The sequence below is a fragment of the Pinus tabuliformis genome, chromosome 3_2 (assembly GCF_031772625.1).
Source record: "Pinus tabuliformis cultivar Carrire ecotype Pingquan chromosome 3_2, CPIR1, whole genome shotgun sequence".
NCBI classification, from domain to species: domain Eukaryota; kingdom Viridiplantae; phylum Streptophyta; class Pinopsida; order Pinales; family Pinaceae; genus Pinus; species Pinus tabuliformis.
In genome coordinates, this window is record NC_142302.1 from 987,924,685 (window position 1) to 987,952,636 (window position 27,952).

Genomic DNA, 27,952 nt, shown 5'->3' on the forward strand with positions numbered 1-27,952 from the left:
TATTTAATAGCAGAATGATCTGTATATAACACAACAGGGTAACCTGTAATATAATGCCTAAATTTATTAACAGCATGGATTACAGCGAGAAATTCCTTTTCAGTAACAGTATAATTGAGCTCGGCAGAGGATAAATTTTTGCTAATATAGTAAATAGCGTATGGCTTCTTATCCTCTTCTTGTCCTAGGACTGCACCGATTGCTGTATCCGAGGCATCCGATGAGATCTGGAATGGCAGATTCCAGTTTGGTCCTCGAAGGACTGGAGCTATTGACAGGAACTTTTTCAATTCTTTAAAAGCTTGGTCGCATTTATCTGTCCACAAAAAATCGACATTACCTGTCAGAGCATATAGAGGTGCTGCAATTCGTGAATAATGTTCTATAAAGCGTCTGTAATATCCAAAAAATCCAAGGAAACTACGTACCTCTGTTTGAGTAGTGGGGGTAGGGATGAGCAAAAGAATCTGAATTTTAGCAGGGTCTACCTGGATACCAGCTGCTGAAATGTAGTGCCCTAGGATGATTCCTTCCATCATCATCATGTAGCACTTCTCGTGGCTCAGGCAGAGTCTGGTAGCAATGCAGCGTTGTAAAACTTTTTCCAGGGTATCCAGAGCTGGATCAAATTCATCCCCATACGGTGTGAAGTCGTCCATATACACCTCAAGTCCATCGTTCATTAGGTCTGCAAAAATACTGAGAATAGCTCTTTGAAATGTAGCAGGGGCGTTACATAGGCCGAAGGGTAATACACGATAGGCAAACGTTCCCTAAGGGCACGTAAAGGTAGTTTTATCCTGGTCTTCAGGGGCAATTTGGATTTGGTTATATCCACTGAAGCCATCCAAAAAGGAGAAAAATTTCTTCCCTGCTAACGTGTCCAATACTTGATCTATAAATGGGAGGGGAAAGTGATCCTTTTGTGTAGCCTTGTTTAACTCCCTGTAATCGACGCAGATCCTCCATTTTCCGTTTTTCTTTGGTACCACCACCAGGGGAGAGACCCATTTACTATCAGAGATAGGGTAAATAAAGTTAACATCTAAGAGCTTCTGAAGTTCATCTTTCACTATCTCTTTTAGGTGCGGGTTGAGTCTCCTTTGTGGCTGACGGACAGGTCTTGCGTCTTTCTCTATATAGATGTGATGGGTGCATAATTGAGGATCAATCCCCTTCATGTCGGGGTAATCCCACACAAATGCATCTTTGTACTTTTGTAACAGATTAACAAGTTTTATCTCTTGATCTGGTGTAAGATTGGCGTTAATATTCAGAGTCTTACCAGGTTCAATTTCCACTACTTTAGTATTAGCAACAGCAGTTACTGGTATTGTCTGATCATGCGGATCTTTTAAGGGATCTTCTTCTAGCTCATTGTCAAATGCTGCCTCTATCATAAGACACTGCATATGTTTTCTAGCTTCAGTTTGACTAATAAAATTGTTAATGGCGTCGTCTTCTGTTTGATCTTTGAAATCTAACGCCTTCTGTATAGTTAATGGAGATCTAATATTGTTAGCGAGATATGATACAGGATAAGGGTTAGTTTTAATCATTGGCAGGCTTGGCTGAGCTGGAGGGTACAGAATTAAATTTTTAACATCGGATCCTTTAGCTATAGTCATGTTTCCCTGCCGGCAGCCAATGTAGGCATCGGCAGTAGCAAGCCAGGGTCTGCCTAGGATTAACGGATGTCCATCTAGTCGGGTTTTAGGATTAATTACCAGGAAATCTGTGGGATACTCCCATGAATCTACGGAAACCATGACATCATTCAGAGTACCTTCTGGTCGAACTACAGATCGATCTGCCAATTCTAACAGAGTAGAAGTAGGTTCTACTGACGTAATGCCAAGCTTTTGGCAAGTGGAGGTTGTCAAAATGTTGATTGCAGCTCCCAGGTCGACTAGAGCGTTAGTCAGGGTTTGGCCATAGATTTGAACGGTCACAATTGGGTTCCCGGGATCTTCATATTTGATAGGTGTCTCCTTTCCTGATAATAGGTCGGATAAAGTACCAACTACTTGGACTCTAGGGTTAGTGTTTGTATTCCTCCTTGATTTTTTGATGCATAATTCTTTTATGGTTTTCGCATATATAGGAATATCTTGTATAGCTTGGAGGAATGGAATCTTTATATACAGATTTTGTAATTCTCCCAGAATGTCAAAGTCTGGAGGTTGTATAGGTCGAGATATGACTAATCGTTCTGGGAAAGGAGGAGAGGATGTGCTTGCTTGCTTATTGTTTTGCTCTTTGTTTTCATCCTCCCGTTGTGGAGGTTGTTCTACAGGTAACTGATTTTCAATATGAACCATCTTGTCTCCCTCCGTTTCTACTATTCGTCCCGATCTTAACTGAAGATCGTTGCACTCCCTTAGGTCAGACTCAATCTCTGATGTGTCTATGATTTGAATAGATTGGACTGGCCTATTATTAGGGTTGGGATTGGGTTGGGCTGAGAGTTGCGGTCTCAGATTAGACTGGGGATTTTGTGGTAAAGCTGGCAGAGTTGGTTGAGGGAGTGGTATTGATCCTGCTGGCTGATATGTCGGTCTTGGCCAGCTTGTCTGCCAGGATGAGCTTTGCGAAGTGGAAGGGGTCCACTGTGGAGGATAGGAACTATTCGGCCAATATGATGGAGGATAAGGGCAATTTGGCCAACCAAATTAGGACATCCAAGGATTTGGAGTAGGAAACATTTGAGGTGACCAATTTGAAAACGGGGGTTGGGACTGATTTTGCCACATGTTCTGTTGCTGAGTACTGAACTGTGGGGGTTGAAAAGAAGAGGAGGGGTCTGAAAACATACCTGGTTGCCTAGGCTGCCATTGGCCACGCTGGTTAACAAAATATGTCGGTTCTGACTCCTCTTCTGCTTCTTTGTATACTGCCTTCAAACCAGGCAGTGAAGGGCAGCTTTCGGTCAAGTGGTCCTTGGTACAGATAGCACATATTTGGACTGTATCCAGCGGGCATTCTTTGTGGCTGTGTTTCTTCCTGCATCGTGGGCAAAAAATGGCTAGATTCTGCTCTGCCTCAGCTTGCTTTTGTTTAGCCTGCACAATGTCAAGTTGTGTAGTTAGTGTTCCCAGGATATCAGTTTTAAAATTTTCTAGCAAATTTCCAAGTTCTACCCGTGTTACTCCCTCTGTTAATGTTCTGTTATCTCTGGGGAAGCGATCGTATTCCGCTGGTTTTATCCTCGTGCTGCCTCTTGAGCTCCTGATACACAGATCAATGATATCAGCAAAATTTTCCTGATAAATGTCTCCTTTCCCCATGATGTTTAACGTTTCGATCCATTGCTCTCTCATACCTCTAATTAATGCAGTTTTCAACACGTTATCAGGCAGAGGTAGTGATGCATAAGGGGATCTCTGCAAGTTATATTGGAAACGTTCCACATATTCTTCTAAGGTTTCGTTTGGTCTGGCTGACATTTGAAAGATTTCATCTTTTAATTCCCTCGATCTACAGTAATCTTGGTATTTCTTTAAAAAGGCTTCTTTCATTTGATCCCAATTGTTAATAACCCCACCACCTAAGCCCATAAACCATCTCAACGCAGCCCCTTTTAATGTAGAGGGGAACAATTTCAGTTTCTGGGGGTCGGTGGTGTAATCGTATCCTCTACATAATACATCAAATTCGAACAAAAAGGCGTCCGGATCTTCTGATGTGAGGCCATGAAATGTGGGAATATGCTGGAGAGGGATGGCTTTCATGGGCGCATTTGCTGCAGAATCTACTATCGGATATTGCAATGTGGAGGTCTGGGTGTTTGGCTAGTTCTGCGCCATGGGATCGAATATATGCCAGTAATCTTCAGGAATTTCCAAGAGAGTGTTCCTTGGTTGAGGAGGGATAGTCTTAACAGGGATTGTCTTGACACCACTCCCTTGGTCAGGGATGATAATGGCCCCAACTGTTTGCAGTGAATGAATTCCTTCAACAAGGATTTTTACAGCGCTTCCCTTGTCCGGGCTATTCAAAGGCTGGTTCAATTCAATAGGAGATCTAGGTTCCTCAACTTCCCCTGTTTCTCCTTCTCCTTCACAAAGGTTACTTTGGGTCCCTTCGTGCAATGGTCCAGGAGTCAAATTTTCAATTTCTTGAAAATCCTGCTCCTCTGTTCGACTGTGCACCTCAGCAAAGGCTTCGGATGGTGATCCCGAGGTCTGAAGGGAACTAGTAGGCTGTTTAGAATTGACTTTCTTATAACCTACTGATGGCTGAGAGTTGGCTTTCTTATAGATTTCGTCTATGAAGGTTTTTCGTCCAAGGGTCACCGGCCCCTTAGCTTTGGATGGAGGCTTTTGATCTTTTTCTAACTTTTTCTGCTTAGTCATGCACTCCAAGTAAACTGCTAAATCCTATTTAACCAGCAATTCTACTAAGAGAGCGGACGGTGGAGCAGGGCTTTTACATGCTCCGTACGCAGATTCTTACCTTCTGTTTTTAAAATCCAACTCCCTCCTAGCAGATTTGCGCACTACTCTATAAAGGACAAATGGCTATTACCCCTTCCCCGGCAACGGTGCCAAAATGTAGAGCTATAACTAGGGTCTCTCACACCACCAATTATTCCACATTATTAAGTCAATCCGGGATCGTTTTGTTCTTTCAAGGAGTAACTCAATCCGAGGCTATTCTGTCCAAGTAGTGCTCGGTAGTATAGCGTTCTAATGACTTGAAAGGGAACAATCACTAAGCTGTAACTAAACCAATTCAGAAAATGAAATCACACAAGGCAAATGATCAGTCAAGGGTACGGAACCAATAACCCTTCCCTTTAGAAACTGATAAAGAAAGAAAACCAAAGCATGGGCTTATAGGTCAGGGAGCTAGGCAGCGTCTTGCTGGGCTCACGACAGCCTTAGGCCTGCTATCACGCGAAAGCAATAAAGGCAGATTAATGAAAGTAAAATGGAACAGCAATTCTTAAAATGGAACAGCAGTAATGAAAGGGAACAGCAGTAATAAAATGGAACAACAGACTATCATAAACAGGAAACGTCAATCATATAAAATGGAACAGCAAACCCAAATGGAACAGCAAACTCAAATGGAACAGCAAACTCAAAATGGAACAGCAACTCCAAATGGAACAGCAAACCCAAATGGAACAGCGAACCCAAATGGAACAGCAACTCCCGAAGTATGTACACGGTCTGTACTACTGTAGCGATCCGAGAGCAATGTATGATGCGACTATGGTTCTGAACAAAGTGATATTATCTTCAAGTCTCACAAGTAATTATTTCATATGAATTCAATAATGATAACATTCATGCCAATAACTTGCTGTAAAAATGGATGCAATTCGAATAGATTCAGTTTGTGTAATACAGAGACGTGAATTACAGAACTTATTCAGATTCAGATATTAATTAAGAAGCATAGTCTATCATATAAGAAATGTATCGGATTACTGTAATGAAAGAAATAAGCAAACCACACAAATCCGTATGATACAACAGCAAGTGTCCGTCGGAGCTGGGCCCTCGGCTACGATGGTACATTGCTTAGAGTTACTTCAAATACAGAAACGAAGTGAACACCAAATCCTTTATATTGATTGCATAACAAAAAGTGTACAAAATCAGATCTTACAAAAGCTCAGTGATCAAAATCGTTCTGAGTTTATAATTATAATAACAGTCATCCCCCCACGCTCGATGGCGTGGTACCTTTATATAACATAACTGACGGAGATGTCTAGATACAAAAGATAAGCTTTAAAGCAGCGATCCCTCAGGGATTCGCTTAATCGTTCAGGTCTCTTGCGTTCTCCGTCACGGTATCCTGCGCTCTTTCCCTGGATTATTCGGCTCCAATTTTACTTGATCTTGTCCGCATCCGATTCCCTGTCGACGGGGCAGCAGTTACTTTCCTTGCGCTTCTTGTTTTTACTCGATAATCCCCTATTTCCGCGTCCTTCTGCATAGAAAACACCGATTATTAGTGATTGAGCTTCGTTCGTCCATTTTCACATAATTTACCAAAACCCTTATGTTTTTAGGCTCAATATGCAGAAAAGATTAGAAATAGTATTTGAAAAACCACTAGATTACTTATCAAAAAGCATACCTTCCAGGTGCTCCACACTAGGGCAGTGCCCTGGAAAATTTTGGTTTTGGACCCTATGTTAGGTTGGGTGGACCCACCTATGGTTTTGTGCATGATTTTCACTCATGGTTTTGGATGCGATGGTTTTCGGTCCATGTTTTGGGACGTGATGGTTTTCGGTCCATGGTATTGGATGCTTTGGCATGTATAAATATGTATTGTACCATTGAAAGGAACATAATGAAAAATCAAGTTGGTAGTCCCCTTTTGGGATCCAGGGGAAAATCTCTGTGTATATGTGTTTTATGTGTTATGTTCTCGCATTGTTTATTTTCTGTGTTTTAGAATTCGTATGCAGGTAATTTTTGTACGGGGTTAAAACCTACATTTGGTATCGGAGTTGTTTTGGCTTCAAGGGGATGCCTTTGTTGTTGAGGGGTTTCGCTCGGGCCTATGGTAGACCCCGTTCAGTGGGAGATCTGCGGGATCGATTTTGGTGGTGAAAAAAGATGGTGAGCAGTGGAAAGATAAAGATCAAGAAATTTAATGGTCAGAGTTTTGAGTTGTGGAAACTCAAGATGGAGGATCTGTTGGTGGATAAAGATCAGTGGATTGCAGTAGATCTAGGTACTAAACCAACGGGAGTGTCCAATGGAGAATGGAAGAAGTTGGATCGAAAGGCAAATAGCACAATACGATTGTGTCTCAGATTCAATATTGTTGAATGTATCAGGGGAAGCTACGACAAAGGCTTTGTGGGACAAGTTAGGGACTTTGTACCAATCTAAGTCACTGGTGAATAAACTGTTCCTGCGGAAAAAGTTGTATAACCTGAGGATGAAAGATGGAGACTCGGTGATAGAGCATCTGAACGCATTTAATATTGTGGTAAGTCAGTGAGCATCTATTGATATTAAAATTTCAGATGAAGATAAGTGCATCAGTTTGTTGCGTTCTCTACCAGATTCGTGGGATATTATGGTTATTGCAATAGGTAGCAATGCAACTGCCTTGCAGTTTGATGAAATAGTCTCATCCTTTCTGACGGAGGATATGAGATGGAAAAATATGGAGAGCTATAATGGTGATTCCTTGTCTATACAAGGACGGTCCCATAACAGAAACAAAAATAAGTCATCGAGTGGGAGATCTAAATCTAGAGGAAGATCTAAATCTCCAGGAAAACCTGTAAAGGTGGTGTGCTGGAAATGCAGAAAGGAAGGGCACTACAAAAGGGACTATAAATCTAAAGCTCCTGATAAAGGAAAGGGATCTGATGATGCTCCTTCTGCAGAGGCAAAAACCACCTTAGATGAAGGTGGGGATGTGTACTTGGCTTCTTCAAGTACACATGTAGATTATGAGGCATGGTGGATTGACTCAGGTGCATCCTTTCACTTCACTCCCCATAGAGAGTGGTTCTGTGAGTATGAGAAATACGATGGTGGTGATGTCTTCTTAGGGGATGTTAGGAAGGCTAGAATCGTTGTTCGTGGAAAAGTAAAGTTGAAGTTGCAAGGTGGAAGGGTTAGAACACTTTCAGGTGTTCTGCATATTCCTGCATTGGCCAGAAATTTAATTTTTGTAAGCAAGTTGGATGATGCACGTGTAAAAACAGTGTTCGAGAAGGATACCTGCAAGATGGTTCGGGAAGCACTAATATTGATGCGGGGAGTTCAGATTGGAACTCTGTACAAGCTACAAGGTAGCACAGTTGTTGATGGGTGCAACAGTTCTGTGGTTCCTGAAAGTGGAGCAGAAAATCTTGTGGTCTCTGGAGAGAAGACCATGTTGTGGCTTCAAAGGCTTGGACATACTGGAGAGAAGGGCCTTTGAATACTTCATGGTAAAGGTATGGTAGAAGGTATGAGTAACAGCTCTCTAGATTTTGAATTCTATGAAAATTGTATATATGGGAAGCAGAATCGAGTGAGTTTCCCCTATGGTGGTAAGAGGGCGAAATAGATATTAGAGCTTGTGCACAGTGATGTGTTTGGACCTGTGAAGGTTCCATCACTGGGTAAGTCTATGTACTATGTATCATTTATAGATGACTTCTCAAGGAATACATGGATATATTTCCTTAAGAAGAAATCTGAAGCCTTTGACAGGTTTAAAAAATTTAAGGCTCTGGTGGAAAACCAGACAGAAAAGAAGATAAAGGTGTTGAGGACAGATAATGGTGGAGAGTTTTGCAGTAAGGAATTTGAAGAATTATGTAAAAAGTGTGGTATAGCACAGCAGAAGACTACTCCATATACACCTTAGAAAAATGGAGTTGCAAAAATAATGAACAAGACATTAATGGAAAGGGCAAGAAGTATGCTCAGTGGTGTCGGGTTAAGACAGGAATTCTGGACAAAGGCGGTGGAGACAACATGTTACCTAGTCAATAGATCACCTTCATCAGCATTGGAGGATAAGACTCCACAAGAGGTATGGACTGGTAAGAAACCCTCTCTTTCACATCTGATGGTATTTGTATGTGATGCATATGTACATGTTCCAAATGAGAAACGAAGCAAGTTGGATAGTAAATCTGAAAAGTGCATCTTTATTGGGTATAAGGATGGTTTAAAGGGTTATAAGCTTTGGAATCCAATAACAAGGAAGGTTGTGTACAGCCAAGATGTGGTGTTCAGAGAGGTGAAAGATGTTATTAAACATGAAGTCCAACCAAAGGAACTTGAGAAGATAGAGTTTGAGCTAAAGGAGAAAGAATCAGACTCTACAGCAAAGGAGTAATCAGAAGATGAAGAGCCACAAACTCCAGGTGTGAGAAGATCAGTTCGAGAAAAAAGGCAGTTGGAAAGGTATAGTCCATCTGCTTTCTATTCAAATTTTGCTTTATATGTCACTGATGATGATCCCAACACTGTGATGGAAGCAGTAGATTTAGAGGATGGAAAACTTTCGAATGAGGCCATGGTTGATGAAATGGCATCTTTGCACAAAAATGAGGCTTGGGATCTGGTGGAGTTGTCGGATGGAAAGAAACCCATTGGCAGCAAATGGGTGTTCAAGAAGAAAACAAATGCAGAAGGAAAGGTGGAGAAATACAAAGCTCGATTGGTAGAAAAAGGTTATTCCTAAGTGCCAGGAATTGATTTTGGTGATATTTTTTCTCCTGTTGCCAAGGTAACTTCTATTAGATTATTGTTATCTGTTGTTGTTGCTTTTGATTTTGAGGTAGAACAGATGGATGTAAAAACAACATTTCTTCACGGGGATCTGGAAGAGGAGATCTACATGAAGCAACCTAAAGGTTTTGTAGTGAAGGGTAACAAAGAATTGGTATGCAAGTTAAAGAAATCTTTGTATGGGTGAAAACAGTCACCAAGGATGTGGTATCAGAAATTTGATACATTTATATGGGGACTTGGCTTCACCAGAAGCAAAGTAGATCACTGTGTGTGTTTTAAATTAATTGGTGACCATGTTATTTATCTGGACTTGTATGTGGATGATATGTTGCTGGTTGGAAATGACAAGAAATTATCCAGGATTTGAAGACCCAATTGTCCTCCAAATTCGACATGAAAGATATTGGTGCTGCAAACTATATTTTGGGCATGGAACTTAAAAGAGACCGAGAAAAAAAGAAGCTTTGGTTAAACCAGAGGAAGTATGTCAAGACAATACTGCATAGGTTTAATATGCAGGATAGTAAACTAGTGAAAGTTCCTATTCCTGTAGGTGTAAAGTTATCTGCTGAACAGTGTCCCAAGACATAAGAAGAGGAAGAGGACATGTCCCATGTTCCATATGCAGGTGCAGTCGGTAGCCTGATGTATGCAATTGTCTGTACTAGACCAAACATTGCACATGCAGTGGGAGTATTGAACAGGTTTATGTCAAAACCAGAAAGGGAGCATTAGACAGCAGTGAAGCGGGTTTTCAGGGATTTGCGTGGCACTAATGATTATGGTTTGTGCTACCAAAGAAGACCAGGATTGGACAGAATGTTGAATATTCGTGGCTTTGTTGATGCAGACTGGGCTAGAGATCTGGATCAGAGAAGATATACAAGTGGGTATGTGTTTAACCTATTTGGAGGTGCAGTCAGTTGGATGAGTAAGAAATAATCTGTAGTGGCACTATCAACTACAGAGGCAGAATACATGGCAGCCACTCATGCAAGCAAGGAAACAGTTTGGTTGTAGAGATTGTGTTCAAGTATGGGGTTAGTACAGGGAGCTATAAGGATAGACTGTGACAGCCAAAGTGCAATTTTCTTGGCAAAGAACCCTGCATATTATTCAAAGACAAAGCACATTGATGTTTAGTATCACTTTTTGAAGGATATGATAGAAGACAAAAAGGTGTTGCTAGTAAAGGTGGACACTTTGAAGAATACTGCAGATGCATTGACAAAATATGTGAGCTCTGAGAAGTTCCCTTGGTGTAGAGAAACAATGGGCGTTGCAGGGCTGGATAAATGACTAAGCTCTCTTATGGCCCCATGTGGAAAGAAAACAACAAGTGAGAGAATGTTGGGTTGTGTTATATTCTTTCTACGACTAGCCCATGTAGTTAACCAGTGGATTAGAGGGGGGGCAGAGCCCCCCCTTCGTTGCGCCGATTGCATAGCGGGAGGGGGGCGGGGGGTCACAGGGGATTTGAAGGGTGCAAGTAACCCACTCTATGGGGTCCGAGGCAACGCCCCAAAAAATTTTGGTTTTGGACTCTATGTTAGGTTGGGCGGACCCACCTATGGTTTTGTGCATGATTTTCACACATGGTTTTGGATGCGATGGTTTTTGGTCCATTGTTATGGACGCGATGGTTTTCGGTCCATGGTATTCTATGCTTTGGCATGTATAAATATGTATTGTGACATTGAAAGAAACATAATGAAAAATCAAGCTGGTAGTCCCGTTTTGGAATCCAAGGGAAAATCTCTGTGTATATGTGTTTTATGTGTTATGATCTCGCATTGTTTATTTTCTGCGTTTTAGAATTCGTATGCAGATAATTTTTGTACAGGGTTAAAACCTACACACCAAACGGTCTGAGGTTTAATTGGGACTTCTTACCGGGGAGATCCCTTGACATGTTGGCGGGTCCAACATCATCAATATTTATGGCGCTAGAAAGAGGGCCTGATAACAAGTTGTGTCCTCTCATCCAGTTTTGAACCTTTGCATATCTTTCATGGAGTCTTGCACTCTTCTTCCCCGAGGTGTTTTTCGAAATGTGAAGATGTCTCCATCTAGGGGAAGCTTTTCGATCTCTTGTTCACTCACACGTATGATGGTGAAGGCAAAGTGGCCTGGCTTGGGCACTTACATAATTTTCTTTCCATGATTCATGAGGAAGATGAGTTTTTTGATGAACAGGTCGGTTTGCTGCTTGCATACACACCGGCTGACACTGTGCACTCATTTGAACACTTCCATGATCTTATTGAAGACACATTCTATCATTTTGATCCAGACCATATTGACTGGAAATTGTTACAACAATGGAGGGCTCTGTATGAATCCATTATTGATTTTTGGCAGCGCTTCCGTGACTTGCAGTTTCAAGCTCCGAGGAGCCAGATGAAATTTGCTTATCTTTGAGACCAGTTCGAGTATTGCCTTAAGAAATCTGCCCATCCCAAGAGGAAGCTTGAGATAGCTCAACATTCTTCATTGATGGAACTGCACAATCTCATGTGGGAGCGGGAACTATCTCAATTGATTGTCCGCCTCCCTCTCATTCAACAGCTCCACCACTACCCAGTGATGTTGAGAATCATGCTCACACACATATTCATCCTTCACTCTCCCAACATCACTCTACTCAATTTTCGCGCATATTTCGTTGTGAGTCCTTCGAGTTCTCATATGCATTCTTTTCTTTGACCTCTGTCTTCGCACTCAGGTATTCCTTTGGATGATGTTGTCTTGTGTTCGTCCATTCCAGACTCTTCACTTATTGTGAACAAGGAACAACCCACTGACGAAGTTGGTGTTGCACAACCAACATGCGTTATCATTCATGAAGAGTATGAGTGGGAGCTTGAACATCAACACTCAGCAAATGATGACTCTCTTCTGTCCGAGCCCTCTCCGTTCTTTCCTAACCTCTTTGGTGAACCTGCCATCCATGATTTTGCATGTGTGTCTTCATCCACAAATGCACCCATTTTTTATCACTCGCAAGACTCACCGATGTTAGTTTATTATTCAACAACGGAGAGGATAAGTTACTCATTGAAAATCCACTTGATCCTTCATCTTTCTTTTTTGGAAACATGGAGGATGAGTTTGTTCGCTTTCCATCTACCCCTCTGTTTGATTCATATGATCATGAGGATGTTGAGGAATTCGTTGATTTTTCTGATCGTGGCGGTTGTGATCCATTTGCTTTCATTTATTTATCACGTTCATAAATCTATCACAGTTGATCTTTCGAAGCCCTCAGTGTATGATGATCTACCTTATGATGAAGTTGAGACACCCAAGATTGTCGAGGCACTTCAACCCAAGCTTATGGTTATGTCAAGCCCTCACTCTCTTGGGGTTAGTCTCACTTCCGATCATGAAATTGTTCAATCACCCAAGGCTCCTCATCACTCATCTGTATGCATTGAAGATCCTTCTCACTCATAGATCACACTTCCTCCACTCGAACTGCATGATCCCATTGCTCATGCAGTGAAGGAGTCTTAGATTGCAAGCACTCGTTCGCGACGCAAGTTATCTTTGCTCCTTTCATTTGCTTGCATGTCACAGTCAAGAGTGTGCTTCTGCTTCAAAGTTGCATGTAGTGTCACACAGCACCAAGGTAATTCCACAGACTGCCTATCATGCACATGCACTCACTTATGTCCCGTGGGCACTTTGAAACACGAAGTGTGGCTGTCTTCATTGTTATATCTTTCTTGCTTGCTGGTTTGCACAACTGGGTTGCTCGCAGACCAAGCCTTCATCAACATGGGTCTACCAATGCGCCGGTGGCTGCATTGGAAGTATCACTTCACATGATTAGGCCCATGCACCATTAGTGTAGGAGTAGGAGTAGTGTTTGCTTTTAGTTGTTTGCTTGCATGCTTGTTTTCTTATATGCTTTGTTTGCTTGTTTGTTTGCTTGCTTGTTTGCTTACTTGCTTTGCTTTCACTTTCACTTCTGCTTTTGCTTTGCTTTGATGTTTGTTAGCTCGTTTGTTTTGTTCGTAGGTTAGTCTTGCATGAAACCATGTATGACTCTTGAAGAAAGCTGGGTAAAGTACAAGAGGGCTTGTACAACTATTACTACTTGGTTATTTGTCATCTTGCCTTTGTATGATGAGCTTGTTACTTTTAGTCCATGATACGTCGAAGGAAACTACGTACTACTCGAAGTGAACCTTGGTGTAAACACAACGCTTGCGCGCTAACTAGTGTCACCTTCTTTAGTCGATTGTTTTTGGGTTAACCCTTGTTAGCTTAGTTAGGTAGAGTAAGGTAATGGGGAAAACCTTAATAGGCACATCAGAGATACAATAAACTACTTCTCTGCTGGAACAACCTCTTTTTTTCTCAATAATTTGGGATCCCTTTTCTGCCTCTGAAATGAATAAGTGTTATGCACAGTGAAAAATGAAAAAATAAAAAGTCAAAAATGAAAAATGAACAAGGCAAAAAAGAGAAAGGCCTCCTGCGCATGGAGGTGATGCAATTAACTCCGCCGTAGTACTAATCAGGCTGGCTGGCAGCGGAGCCATGCTTTTGTTCCTATGTGACTCCACCGAGGTACTGTCCAGGTCTACTGGCAATGGAGCAACACCAGAGATGAAACTAAGACTCTGGCGACTATACTGTTTGTCCCCCTATATACCCCTTAACCCCAATTGAAACAATTGTGTTCCCTTGGCTTGAAATGTGTGTCAATCGACCAAGGGTTTGGCAGATGGTACATCTTACAATCAAGTTAGTGTGAAACCCAGATGAGCTGAAAACTGAATAATACTTCTGGAGGTTTTTGCATTCAAGCTTCTGTGATCCATAATGAATTAAACAAAGTCTTTCGGTAGAAATCACATGAGAGAATTTTTTGGCCAACGCGTTTCGAACCAACAAGTGTGGTTCATCATCAGGACCGGATGAAGATGCAGACCATGGCAAAGGCTTAAATAGAGAGCAATGTAGAGACATAATTTCAAGTAACGGCTATATTTGAACAATAATGTTTAAATTATAATATTAATTTATTAATATATTAAAAACAAATATTATTAAGTAACGACTATATTAAACGGCTAGTTTTTGGAAAAAATATTTAAATAATGATATTATTTCATTAATTTATTAAAAATATTAATAGGTAACGGCTATATTAAACAGCTAGTTTTTAAAAAATAATATTTAAATTAATTTATTAAAACCAAATATTACTAGTTATTGAAAAATAATATTTAAATAAAGATATTAGTTTATTAATTTATTAAAATATTAATATGTAACGGCTATATTAAACTTCTAGCTTTTGGAAAAATATTTAAACAATGATATTATTTCATTAATTTATTAAAAATATTAATAAGTAACGGCAAATTAAACAACTAGTTTTTGAAAAATAATATTTAAATTAATTTATTAAAACCAAATATTACTAGTTCTTGAAAAATAATATTTAAATAATGATATTAATTTATTAAAATATTAATATGTAACGACTATATTAAACAGCTAGTTTTTGAAAAATAATATTTAAATTAATTTATTGAAACCAAATATTAATTTTTTGTTTTAATAAATTAATATTTAAATAATGATATTAATTTATTAATTTATTAAAACCAAAGATTAATATTTGGTTTTAATAAATCAATTTAAATATTATTTTTCAAAAACTAGCCGTTTAATATAGCCGTTACATATTAATATTTTAATAAATTAATATCATTATTTAAATATTATTTTTCAAAAACTAGCCATTTAATATAGTCGTTACCTATTAATATTATTAATAAATTAATGAAATAATATCATTATTTAAATATTTTTTCAAAAACTAGCCGTTTAATATAGTCGTTACATATTAATATTTTAATGAATTAATAAACTAATATCATTATTTAAATATTATTTTTCAAGAACTAATAATATTTTGTTTTAATAAATAATTTTAAATATTATTTTTCAAAAACTAGTTGTTTAATATAGCTGTTACCTATTAATATTTTGAATAAATTAATGAAATAATATTATTATTTAAATATATTTTTTTTCAAAAACTCGTCGTTTAATATAGTCGTTACTTAATAATATTTGTTTTTAATATATTAATAAATTAATATTATAATTTAAACATTATTGTTCAAATATAGCCGTTACTTGAAATTATGTCTCTACATTGCTCTCTATTTAAGCCTTTGCCATGGTCTACCTTTTCATCTGGTTCTGATGATGAACCACACTTGTTGGTTCGAAACACGTCGGCCAAAAAATTCTCTGATGTGATTTCTACCGAAAGACTTTGTTTACTTCCGGAGGTGTTAGACTTGCTTTTCATAAACAAGGTCCATTCAGAGAGCTAGAGTTCTACCAGTGTTTCGCCAAGTGTTGTAGTGGCTACAACCACCCTCCAAAATTTTGCCTTATCCTCGTTTTGGAGCCTCCCTCCCAACCTTCACAACAGCTTACCTTGCTTCGTCAAGTTCACAAGTTTCAATGTCTTTCTTGCACAAAGGCAGTCTGTCAGTCACAACTTGATCCATCCCCCTCACAGACTGTTCACCCATACTTGGTCCAGCTGCAGGCTGAACAGCTTCACCTTGAAAATTGTGCATTTTGGACTGCAACTAGCCTTCACTCTAGAAATTGCACAATCCTCTCTAGCATCATGTTGGGCTCCAGGATTGCGCAATCCTGCCTACCAACACTCCCAGTAGTATTTGCGCAAATTTCCCTAGCAAGACTACTCAACCCAAAATTTGCGCAAATCTAAGCAGCAGTCAGCTACTCTACCTAGAAATTGCACAAATCTCCTTGGCAACTAGCCCATCTTCCATCCAAAAATGCGCATTTTTCTCCAGCAGCCGAGCAGTCTCTTGCATGTGCAGCTAAGTTGACCGGTTCCCTCCAGGACTGAGCAAAACAGACTTGCATGCATGGGCGGCTTCTCCCAAGACAGCGTGCAAAGCCATCCCTTGTTTCAGGGATCTATGTTTAGCAATTGGAGGTTACATGCAAGGAGCAATTCCGAAACTTCCCACCAAGTGTCGCTTTCCCTAGATTCGTGGCATGTGCGTCACAACCTCGATGTTATCAAAACTCATCAATTGGACACTGCAAAGCTCATTCCTCACATCAACCTTGCAGCTCTGACATCCCACATCACATCTAGGAGCAGTCGGCACATTTAGCTCAGTTGTTTTGGGGTAAGCCCGCTTCCCATGCCTTGTGCTGCATTTCTGTCGCTTTTTGTGTTTTCACTTGTGGGAGTACTGTTTGCTTGATTTCTTCGAACGCTTGCTGTCGTTTACATATCTACTAGTTTGTCCTAGCTCTGTTTCAGTTTTCGCTGCTATCACATGCATGAAACTGTTTTTCACGGACGTTCGCCCAACCAGCGCACTGCCTCACCCACATGCATGTTGATTTGTTTGTTGAATCTTTCGTTCATGGTTTGCATGCATTGTCAATCACTTCTTCTATCACTTAGTGTCGCCATGCATTTACTGTCTTAGTTTCTTTCAATTTCCCGTCAGCAAGTTGGGCCAACCTTGGCCCGAACTCTGCCTTCACCAAGGCTGCATTATGCAATCTGGAGAAGGAAGGCTCACCTTCCTCTCCAGAGTTGTGCATTCTTGCCTAGCACTCACCTCCAAGACTGTTTTGTGCATTTCTGGAGGACAGTCGCTGCTTGGCCCAAGAAATTGCACAAATTTGTCCCTAGGCCACCAGTTCTTCCCAACTAGAATTGCGCATTGCGTAATCCCAACAGTTAGCAAGCAGACTAGATTGTGCATTGCGCAGTTCTAGCAGTCAGTCACTCTCCCAACAGTCCAGACTGTGCCTTGTGTAGTCTTGGCAATCGGTCTCCTGACCTCCCTGCCGAAATTACGCAACCTTCATGATCATGCACCTAGGTATGTTGCAAGTCAGTTCTCATGTTCATTTTGGTTTTCAACTGACAAATTTCTTGCCATGAGTGTTGCCATGTCTCTATGTATCCCAGGTGTTCATCACCCTCTTAGCAGTACAGGTATAATGGTTTCCAGAAGAGCAGAGATGAAGACACCGTTCAGAGCACACTTGGGGATGCAGTCGATCAAGTGTCCATGCACTTGCCTACCCACGAAGACATTAAGTGGTTCATAGACAAGGACATCAAGATATGACAATAGAAACATCACAGCGAGCAGCATCATGAACAACAGCTGAAGACAACATACCAAATGCAACGAATGCAAGAGGAGGGTTGTTGACAACACGGAGGCGGAACAAGGTTGCAAGCTCAAGTAAATCTATTGGTGATGAAAGTAACTTTGGAAACTCCGGCTATGAAGTGACGGCGCGACATAAAGATCGTACGAAGGCAGAAGATGGAACAAAGAAGGAGTTGCATGTGTTGAAGCAGCAACTCAGGAAGAACATGAAGCTGCACAAACAAACGAATGAGTTGCAACAGGAATAGGAATAGCAGTGGGCGCAACATGCACTCACGGATGAAACTGCGCCCGTACAAGTTAAGGATCCATCCCAGCAGCTGACACAGAGAAAACATGGTGAACATTGTTGTTGATCGCATGCAAGGGATTCAGCAGCATGCATGTCATTGAGCGCACGCATGCAATCCAACCCATTCAACACGCTCACCAAGGAGAGACAAAAAGCAAGTCCAACTGGGGCTGATTTGCATGACCACCAGCATACACTTGAAGATCAACATGGACACTATGCATCAATGTGTTGTCGGTTCAACCATACCTAAGAAGACCATGCGCATGTTAGCAGACGAGTTGGATGAAGGGGCCGAACCAATGCACTGGTTGCAACAGAGGAAAGAGTTCGTTTCAGCAAGATGTCACCATGAGGTGCATGCACACCATCACGGACGACCAAGCTTGGCATCAGCTCACCACCTTCACCATCACAAGCATGTCAAAAACTTGGTCTCATCACAGCGAATCGAGTGTTAGTGATGTCTTGCAAGGCTTGCTCAAGCCATGTTGTCTCACATGAGTACCTGTGCATTGTAATGTTGAGTCATGTCAAGTGTAAGTCAAGTGTTTGGATGTAACCGTCATAGAGTAGGTGAAGAATCATGAAGGTAGTTGAATTGTCACAAAGGGGAATGTCAAGGGTCACCCCACCCTTTGCTATAAATAGTCCCTCATAACTCATTGTAGAGGCTTTTGGTCTGCCAAGATTCTGATAAGACTATCTTGGATAAAGCTTGGACAATATTGTAACGCGCCTTGGCTTCTCCATTGCACGGATCTAGTTCATCTCTTTGGAGGAGTAGGAGGATGTGGCTGTAACATTCCACTGTTGGAGCTAGCAGGTTTATATGGATGTATTGTGTGACTGTGACTTACACTTCTTTATATAATAAGAGCCAACACATTTTCATGCATATGTTGTTGTTGTAGTTGGACTGCATCGGTTGCCTTAATGATATGTGTTGTTTAACTTATGTATTTGTGTATGATCTGATTTGCATGCAATTATGTGAATCTTGTTAATGTGTTGTATATGTTGTTAATATTGTCCCGTCCATGTCGACTGCTCTGCCGTACACCAGACAAATCTTTCACATGAACCTTGCTGTAACAACCATTGCACTCGTCTCGGACTGATCCGTGAGTGTTGTACATGTTATCTTACCTTGTATGTTGTGACTGCCACATCCGAGTGGACTGCTCCATCAGAAGCTGTGCATGTCCTTTTGTGTTGTGTGTTCCTAGCTGAGTTGGGACTGATCCCTTTCAACTTGGAACTCACCTTCACCCTCATCTCCCCTTTATGTGTTAGAACCTCTCATACACCTTCTTTGACTCACTGCATCAATCACACCCTTGCTACTGACAGAGTTATCTTACTTGCCTTTGTGCGACATCGCGGTCAAGGCATTACCTTACGACCCACTATTGTGACTCCTACACCAAATGGTCTGAGGTCTAATTGGGACTTCTTACCGGGGAGATTCCCTTGACATGCTGGTGAGTTCAACACGATCAACAAACTCTAGAAGCAACTAAGGCCTTTGAGCTTCTTAAAGAGACAATGTGTCAAGCATCAATCTTAGCTATGCCAGACTTCACAAAACCTTTATTGTGAAATGTGATGCCTCAGGAAATGGAAATGGTGTTGTTTTAATGCAAGAAGGAAGACCCATTGCTTTTGAAAGTCGTCCAATCAAAGGAAAATATTTACACAAAGCTATTTATGAGAAGGAAATGTTGACAATATTACATGCACTTAAGAAATGTCAACCTTACCTAATGGGAAGGCACTTCAAGGTAAAAACAGACCATGATAGTATTAAATACTTTTTAGAACAAAGATTATCTTCAGAAGAGCAGCAAAGGGTTATGACTTTGAAATCATCTACAAAAAGGGAAGCAAAATGTTGTTGCAGATGCACTCTCAAGAAAAGATGAGGATGTGGAAGCATTGCTTTGTGCCATTTCTATTATCCAACCAGATTGGATAATCGAAGTAAGGGATGAATGGAAAAATGACGAAGAAGTGTGGGCACTCAATCAAAAGTTGCAACAAGATCCTAGTACATCTGATACATTCAGCTGGAATAATAATTCATTATGGTACAAAGATCGCTTGTACCTTTGTAAGAATTCCCAGCTCAAACAAAAGATTCTTCAGGAATTGCACACCTCTCCCATAGGAGGGCACTCGGGATTTTTAAAAACTTACCATAGGGTTAAGAAGAATTTTTTTTGGAATGACCTTAAATCTGATATTCAAAAGTTTGTGGCGGAATGTTTGGTTTGCCAACAAAATAAAGTTGAGACAATTAAGACCTCGGGTTTGTTAAAACCTTTATCCATTCCAAGTCAACGTTGGGAGGAGGTTTCAATGGATTTTATCACAGGTTTACCGAAGTCCGAAGAAAAGATTGTCATCATGGTGGTAGTTGATAGACTTACCAAGTATGCACACTTTTGTGCGTTATCTCATCCATTTAAAGCCAATACAGTTGCTACTGCATTTATGGAAACAATTCAAAAGCTACATGGAAACCCAAAGATTATTGTAAGCGACAGAAATCCTATTTTCACTGGAAATTTTTGGACCGAATTATTTTCTTGTCTGGGTACTCAATTAGCTCATAGCTCATCTTATCATCCTCAATCGAATGGGCAAACTTAGATAGTGAACAAATGTTTGGAAGGATATTTTCATTGCTCTGTATCTAATAAACAGACACAATGGGTCAAGTGGTTACCTCTGGCTGAATGGTGGTATAACACTTCCTTCCATACTACAACAAAAATGACCCAATTTATAGCACTTTATGGATATCATCCACCGTGCATCACATCATCTTTACGAGAAAATTCTAAGGTTCAAGCAGTGGAAGATCACATCGAGCATCAACAAGAAGTTCTCCAACACTTAAAGGATAACCTCACTTTGGCGCAGAATATAATGAAACAACAGGCAGATCAACATTACAGTGAAAGAAGTTTTGATGTCTGCGACTTGGTATTTTTATGGCTACAACCATACAAACAAATGTCCCACAAGCAAAGCTAAGAAGATAATAAATTATCATCAAAGTATTATGGTCCTTACAAGGTATTGCAAAAGATTAGTACTATGGTATACAAATTGGAGCTTCCTACATCTTCTCAAGTGCATCCAGTTTTCCATGTTTCATGCTTAAAGAAGGTTATAGGTGACAAGCTCCCAGTTCAAACAATATTGCCAAAAATTGACGAGGAAGGAAAAATCATATTGGAACCTGAAGCAGTGATGGAAACAAAAACTCGACAACTACGAAATCGATCAATTTTAGAATATCTCATCAAGTGGAAGAACTTACCCACAGAAGGTTCCACATGGGAGGATGATAATTTTATACAGAAGCATCTAGAACTACTCAAGCATTGAAGACAACACTTTTTTGAAGGAGAGACACATGTTAGGTCCCTTTAACACTAGTGTATTCCCTCATTATTATTAGGGTAGTCGCCTTATTGTTATTGTTGTGCCCCATAGAAGCCCACTATTATTATTGTTGTGCCCTTACATTATTATTGTTATGTCGGCTCTAATTATATTGTTTTGTCATTTAAATCATCTAAGAATTGTTCAATTGTGTAATGTAAAGGAGGTTTCCCCCTCAAAGAAGGTTATTTTGAAGTCATTTATCTATCTCTTCTTCTATTTTGTGAGCTAGTTGCATAACATATACACACCAGTTCAAATTCAAGGATTGTCTCCTCTACATCTACCATTTCATCTCGTACCTGCGTGAGCCTAGTAAGGTAGGAAGCTAGGTTCTCTCCATTGGACATCCTAGTGCCATAAAGCTTATCCTTTAGCACCATCTTCCGGTTCTAGCCATCACTCTAGTACAGTTTGGTGAGTGCATGCCACATCTCTTTAACAATCTTTTTCCTAGATAGATGGGGAATATCAAATCATTTTTCACCCCGTTCAAGATGATCCTTTGTACCCTTGGTTCTTTCACCTCGTGGAGATCTAAGGCATCGAGATTTGACACATGCACGATCACCGTGGAGTTAGCAAAGCTCGACTATTTGTTCTCCTTGGCAACAACTATGATCTAGGCTTTCCACTAAAGATAGTTTGATGCTCCTTCTAACTTGTCTTCATACCTGATATTGGTTGCCATGGTAAATCAAACCCTTGAATAATTGTTTGTTGAAAACCCTAGAAAGACAAAAACCCCTTTGAGCTTGAACCTGTGCAACACTTGAATTTCTTTCAGAGGCTTTGCTTTGATACCATGTTAGTTTCTCTAAGCCCAACAAAATGATTAACGTACTAGTAAATTTTTATACCAAGAATTTTATTTTTATTGAAAACCCAAAAAATTCAAATTTGAAATCCACAATTAAGACAATTGAACTTCTAACAAATTATGCACAACCAAAAAAAAGAAATCCAAGCACAAACTTTTTACACAACTTTTACCTTGGAAAACCCTGGTGTTGGAAAACACTAGCAAATATGGATTTTATTAGGTTTAAGAGAAAATACTAAGGAAAAAATTATAGCATCATATCTAGAGAATGTACAACCTAGAACGGCCACATAAATTAGCCCTCTCTCCTTTGCAATGGTATAGCCTGAAGTACAACCTCTCTCCAACAGAGTATGACCCCTTTTCTTTAACGAATCTCAGCTCAGGGTTCAGCCTCTCCTCCAAAAATAAACTCGGCCCTAAAATTCAACCTCTCTCTCTTGCAAACACTGCCTAGATTTCGGCCCATCTCTCTTTGCTCTATATGGCCAAGCTACGACCCCTCTTTCTTTGAACAAGACAACCCCTTCTCTCAACTGCTTGATCTTTCTTCTCACCCAAATTGGCCCTCTTCTCTCTCACTGGATGTGATCTCTAATGTGTCCACCCACTCATTCCGACAATTTATAGTTTCTCTCATAACCCAATTTCCTCTTTGAGATCTTCAAAAAAAAGGTTCAAAGGCTAAAGTTTGATCTTATCACTTTTTTTTATTTAGCCTAATAGAAATATTAATTTCCAAAGTTATAAATTTTAGAAATCTGAGTTACCAAGCCAATAATAACTAATTAAATTACTTACCATGCTTTTCCTAAGTTGGAGTTAAGAAGAATTAAAAAAACGTTGATAAGATAAGATAAGATAATTATATTTATGTCCAATTAATGACTTTTATTAATTAAATTACTTACCATGCTTTTCTTAAGTTGGGCTTAAGAAGAATTAAAAAAATGTTGATAAGATAAGATAATTATATTTATGTCCAACTAATGACCTTTATTAATTAGGTCAAATGGGACTGTTGAGTACAATGATGTCCATACAAAGCGGGAGAACCAAATGGTCTCCTATAAAAGATACAATACATGAAGTGATCAAACATCTGGCCCTGGCAGAGAAGATCCAAAAGCTAATAGGTCTGAAGATCAAACCTATCTTTCCTAACATCCAAGGCTGAATGAAGAACACTGAAGAAACTCAACATAGTTTGTTGGTCTGATGAAGAGCCGGTGAAATGTGCGGACCATCCACTAAATCGTTACCTGGGAGAGTTTGCTCGCCACTGAGGTCTGGAGGACCTAGTCCGTCTCCCAGGAACGGATCTGAGACGTATATGCTGCTGAGATCTTGAAATATGAGAAATTTTCAAGACATCTTCGGCATGCCTGGACACAAAGCCTATGCAAGGACACTTATCCGTGCTACAATTCTAACACACACCTACCTCTACAAGAAAGATTACATGGGCTCAAGGAACCTTGCTATCCTCCATTAAATAGACAGAACAGGAAGCAGATCTTCGAATAACTGCAGATCACACACAGACCAAAATAACAAACAAAAAGATTAGCAGTGTGCCGTGCAATATCTAACTAGATACAGTCACATACCACATCTGAATGATAGCTCCATCCATTATAGGAAAAACACAGACACTATTCTCTAAGAAATTCTTATAATAAATATGAAATACGTTAAACGACGAACTCTGAAATTCATGGCTTCTGAGAATAAAATCACAAAATCTGAGCTCGGTTATTTGATAACCAGAGATATTTACATGGAGATGAATGGGACAGGAGATGCCATATGGCACTCCCTCGCTTGCGCTACACATACCCTTCTCACAGACTGCTGTTCCTGGACTCTTCAAATCTCTTCTTTTGACGGAAAAAAAATCTAATTTCATGCCTGCTGCCCCCTTTTAATAGGGCCATTTTCCTTTTTTCTCTTTTGTTTTGGTTACATACAAGGTGTCAAGGATGCTTCGTCCTTAGTTTCAGCTCCTTTCAGTGACACTCTACAATCATACCCTGCTACTTCTGTGGGGTGGCTATTCCCACATACAACATGGGTTCACGATTCTATGAGGTGAGTATGCCCACACACAAGCCAGGCTTACAACAATTGGAAAATTTAAATATTGCATACCGATGAAGCTCTCCAGAAGTACCATATTCTGAAGAAGCCAAAAATGTGTTTACACTCGTTGACGTGTTTTTTCCATCTACAAAAGTATAAATTTCAAAATTTGTTAAAATCAACACAAAGGATCTTCTTCCATTACAAATCCTTTCTCCATCATCTTATTGACAAGTGCTTTTGATTCCAGTGGTTTATCTACTTTGCGAAGTTCTTTGATTAATACAGAATATGCTTGAACACTAGGTTCACAGCCTTTCTCCTCCATCCTTTGGAGCAGCTTAAGACATGCATCATATTCACCTTGTTTGAAAAAGCCATCAATGAGGATGGTCCAAGTAATTTCATCCAGACTGAAAGACCTAGAAATAGCATTATCAAACAATCTGTCTGCCTGTTCTTTCTTGCCTATTCTATAAAGACCAGGAATTATTTCATTATATATTGACAAACTAGGTTCAAACCCATTTTCATTTCCTGAATCTAAAAGCTCTAGCGCATGCTCATATTCTCCCTGTTTGCAATACCCCATAGTGAGAGAGGTGTATATCCCTTCATGAGGAAGCAAACCCCTATCTAACATATTTTTCACCAATTGATCTGCTTCATGCAACCTGTCTTCTTTGCATAGTCTAGCTATCAGTGCACTATAAGTATCTACAGTAGGTTGGCAATCTTTTTCTACCATTCTGTCCAAAAGTTTCAAAGCAATATCAATATTGAAAACATTTTTTTCAGGATCTAAATCACCAGTTGCCCCTTCGGCACCAATCAGTTTTACTTCCTGCATCCTCCTTTCACAAAGTAGTCCATTCAAAAGTACACTATAAGTTCTATAATTAGGCTGGCATTCATTCCCTATCATTCTTCTCAGAATATCAAAAGCACGGTCAACTCTACCTAATTTGATATTACCATCAATAAGAGAGGTATATGTCACCTGATCAGGTTTCATGCCTTTTTCCTCAATTGTTTCAAGAAGTAATTCTGCTTCTTCTGGCTTCCCTTCTCTGCAAAGGCCATGAACCAGTGCACTATAAGTGTGAACATCTGGCTCACAAGCCTGGCGCACCATTTTATCAAGGACACTAAATGCAAGATCCATTGCACCTACTCTGCAATGTCCATCAATCAGGGTTGTGTAAGTAAACTTTGTGGGAGCCAAGCCCCCACCTAGCATTTTTTCAAACACTGTCTCTGCATCAGATACCCGATTTTCTTTGCAAAGTCCATTTATCAGCGCATTGTACGTATGAACATTTGGTTCACAACCATTTTTTTTCATCCGGTCCACTAGTGCAAGAGCTATGTCAAATTTGCCTCCTTTGCAATGTCCATCAATCAAGGTAGTATACGTTACCTCATTTGGGGTCAACCCCTTCTCAGGGAGATTATGAAATAACTCGTAGGCTTGCTCTAGTTTGCCCTCTTTACAAAGTCCATTAATCAATTCACTATAAGTGTGCAGGTCAGGCTCGCAACCATTTTTCTCCATCATGTCAAGGAGCCTAAAAGCATTATTAGTTTTACCCTCTTTACAATAACCATCAATCAAAGTGTTATATGTTATTCGGGTGGGATCCAAACCACTTTTAAGCATTCGGTCAAAAAGCATCATTGCTTTGTTCAGCTTCCGCTCTTTGCAGAGTCCGTTGATCAGTTCATTGTGTGTACGAACATTTGGTTTAGAACCCGCCTTCTCCATCTTTTCAAAAATCTCAAAAGCAGCATCCACTTTCCTCTCTTTACAGAGCCCGTCCATCAGGGCATTATAAGTGACTACATTGGGAACTAAGCCTTGTTCCAATACTTTATTGAATAATTCGTTTGCCTCGTCCAGCCTGCTTTCTTTGCACAACCCACTGATCAGTGCAGTGTAAGTATGAATGTTTGGTTGACAGCCCCTTTCAACCAATTTATCAAAGAGATTGAACGCCTCTGGTAACCTCCCTGCATTACAAAGAACAGTGATAGGTACAGTATAAGTATAAACGGTGGGCTCACATCCATTCTCTACCATCTCGCCCAACAATTGAAAAGCCTCCTCTATTCTACCCTCATTGCATAGACCATTAATGAGGGTTGTATAAGTCACTGAATTTGGAGCACAGCCTTCATCTTGCATTTGTTGAAAGACCTTGAAAGCTTCGGCCAAATTCCGGTTTCTGCAATGCCCAAGAATGAAGGACGTGTAAGTGGACGTATTGGGATACCAACCTGCTTGATAAATTTGACTCAAGTACTGCTTAGCACTCTGTATATTTCCCTGCTTGCAGAGTGTATTAATCATAGTATTGTATGTGAAAAAGTCCGGCTTGATCCCATTGATCAGCATCTCCCTAAAAAGACTCTCTGCAGTGTCTGTCATATTGAGCCTTGCCAGGACTATTAGCAATGAATTATAAGCTTGGAGATTGAGCTTGAAACCCTTATTGTGCAATGTTCTAAGGAACTGCATTACCCCATCTATTTCTTCCACTCGGGTACAGACCTTGATCATAAGTAAACGAATATGTCCGGCAGGCCAGAAAAGCTGAGCCTGGAGGAGCAAATTTATCAGAATCACATGACAATCAAAGTTGTGCTTATAGCCAGGACGCTGCCTCATCCAATAAAAGAACTGCAAGGCAGTTTTGGCATCGGCGAAAAGCTCTAAAATCTTCTCAACATGTTCCGGTGTCAACTTAGACGATACCTTCTTAAGAAAAGGATTTTTCTGCCATTCGGATTGGCAGATTACTTCATAAACCCTGTGCACCAAGTCCCAGAACTCACTTGATGAAGAAGCCAATGTTGCGTCAGCGGAAGCATTTCTCTCAAGGAATGCTTGGACAGAAATTGAATCAGATACAGTTAAACTATAGCACTTGCGACATAAATAACATCCATTCAAAAACGGGGTCAAAGGTAGAAAAACATGTAAATTTGAAAACTTCAAAGCATTTAATTTGATGGTTGCTCCCGAGAATTTTAGTAGTATATGTATCGTCTGCCTACTCATTTCTGTGTTCCTTTTCTCCTGTGTGTCTCTGTGTCTAATGTCTATGCTTGAGAGGGAATGAATAACAAACCCTATATATAGTTTTAAGCTTTTGGCCTTGGAAAAAAGGATTCTATGAATTATTCTACCTTAAGCGAATACCAGTCATGGCAGTGTTATCCTCAACTTTCAATGGCAGCCGCGCCTTCCTCTTCGAGGAATTGGGTGGTGGATTTGCAATGACAATCTGCTAAGTTGCACTGGTGTTCATACGATACTGGCAATGACAATCCGTTAAGCTACATCGGTGTCCATACGATGCCTCTGGCAGTGTGGCCATCAAGACAATACATGACAGGAGATGAATCTTCCGTTGAGACAAGTTTCGTTCCCATGAACTTCTTTTCCACCAGAAGGTTTTCTGCTCGATGATATTACTGGGCTTTCCCATGGCGCTCAGTGTAAGTTTCCCACCAAGTGTTTGTCAAAATCGCTGAATGACGTCTTCGTCTGAAACGGGAATTTCGTATTTTCCGTGAACAACCTTGTCATGTAGATCACTCATTAAAATGGACTTATCAAAACATTGTTTTAAGTCCTAATTTTTGAAAAGTTTATTTTGTGTATTTTATTTTATGATTTAATTACTTTTAGAATTTCACACAGATTAATTGGAATCACAAGTTTGATACTTGAATTTTACACAATCAAGTAGCTAGTAGTTTTTGGGCTGAATTCATATATGCAATCAAAAACCCAGTTCAAACAATACAAATCGAGATTTCGCCACAATTTTTCCCGTTGGATTCCAACCAAAAATCC

At 40.0% G+C, this 27,952-nt stretch overlaps 1 protein-coding gene across 1 annotated transcript; it reads right to left on the minus strand.

Moving 5' to 3' along the window:
* Positions 1 to 22,994: 22,994 nt before the first annotated feature.
* Positions 22,995 to 27,680, minus strand: LOC149183928 (uncharacterized). The gene is made up of 2 exons (XM_089417324.1): positions 23,789 to 27,680; positions 22,995 to 23,535 (listed from the first exon to the last, which is right to left on the minus strand). The coding sequence occupies exon 1, from the start codon at positions 27,149 to 27,151 to the stop codon at positions 24,269 to 24,271; it is 2,883 nt and encodes a 960-aa protein (XP_089273450.1). The 5' UTR covers positions 27,152 to 27,680; the 3' UTR covers positions 22,995 to 23,535; positions 23,789 to 24,268.
* Between the last annotated feature and the right edge of the window lie 272 nt (positions 27,681 to 27,952).

Bases quoted from the DNA above. Each gene is read 5' to 3' on its own strand.
- LOC149183928 (XM_089417324.1), bottom strand. From the start codon at position 27,151: ATGAGTAGGCAGACGATACATATACTACTAAAATTCTCGGGAGCAACC.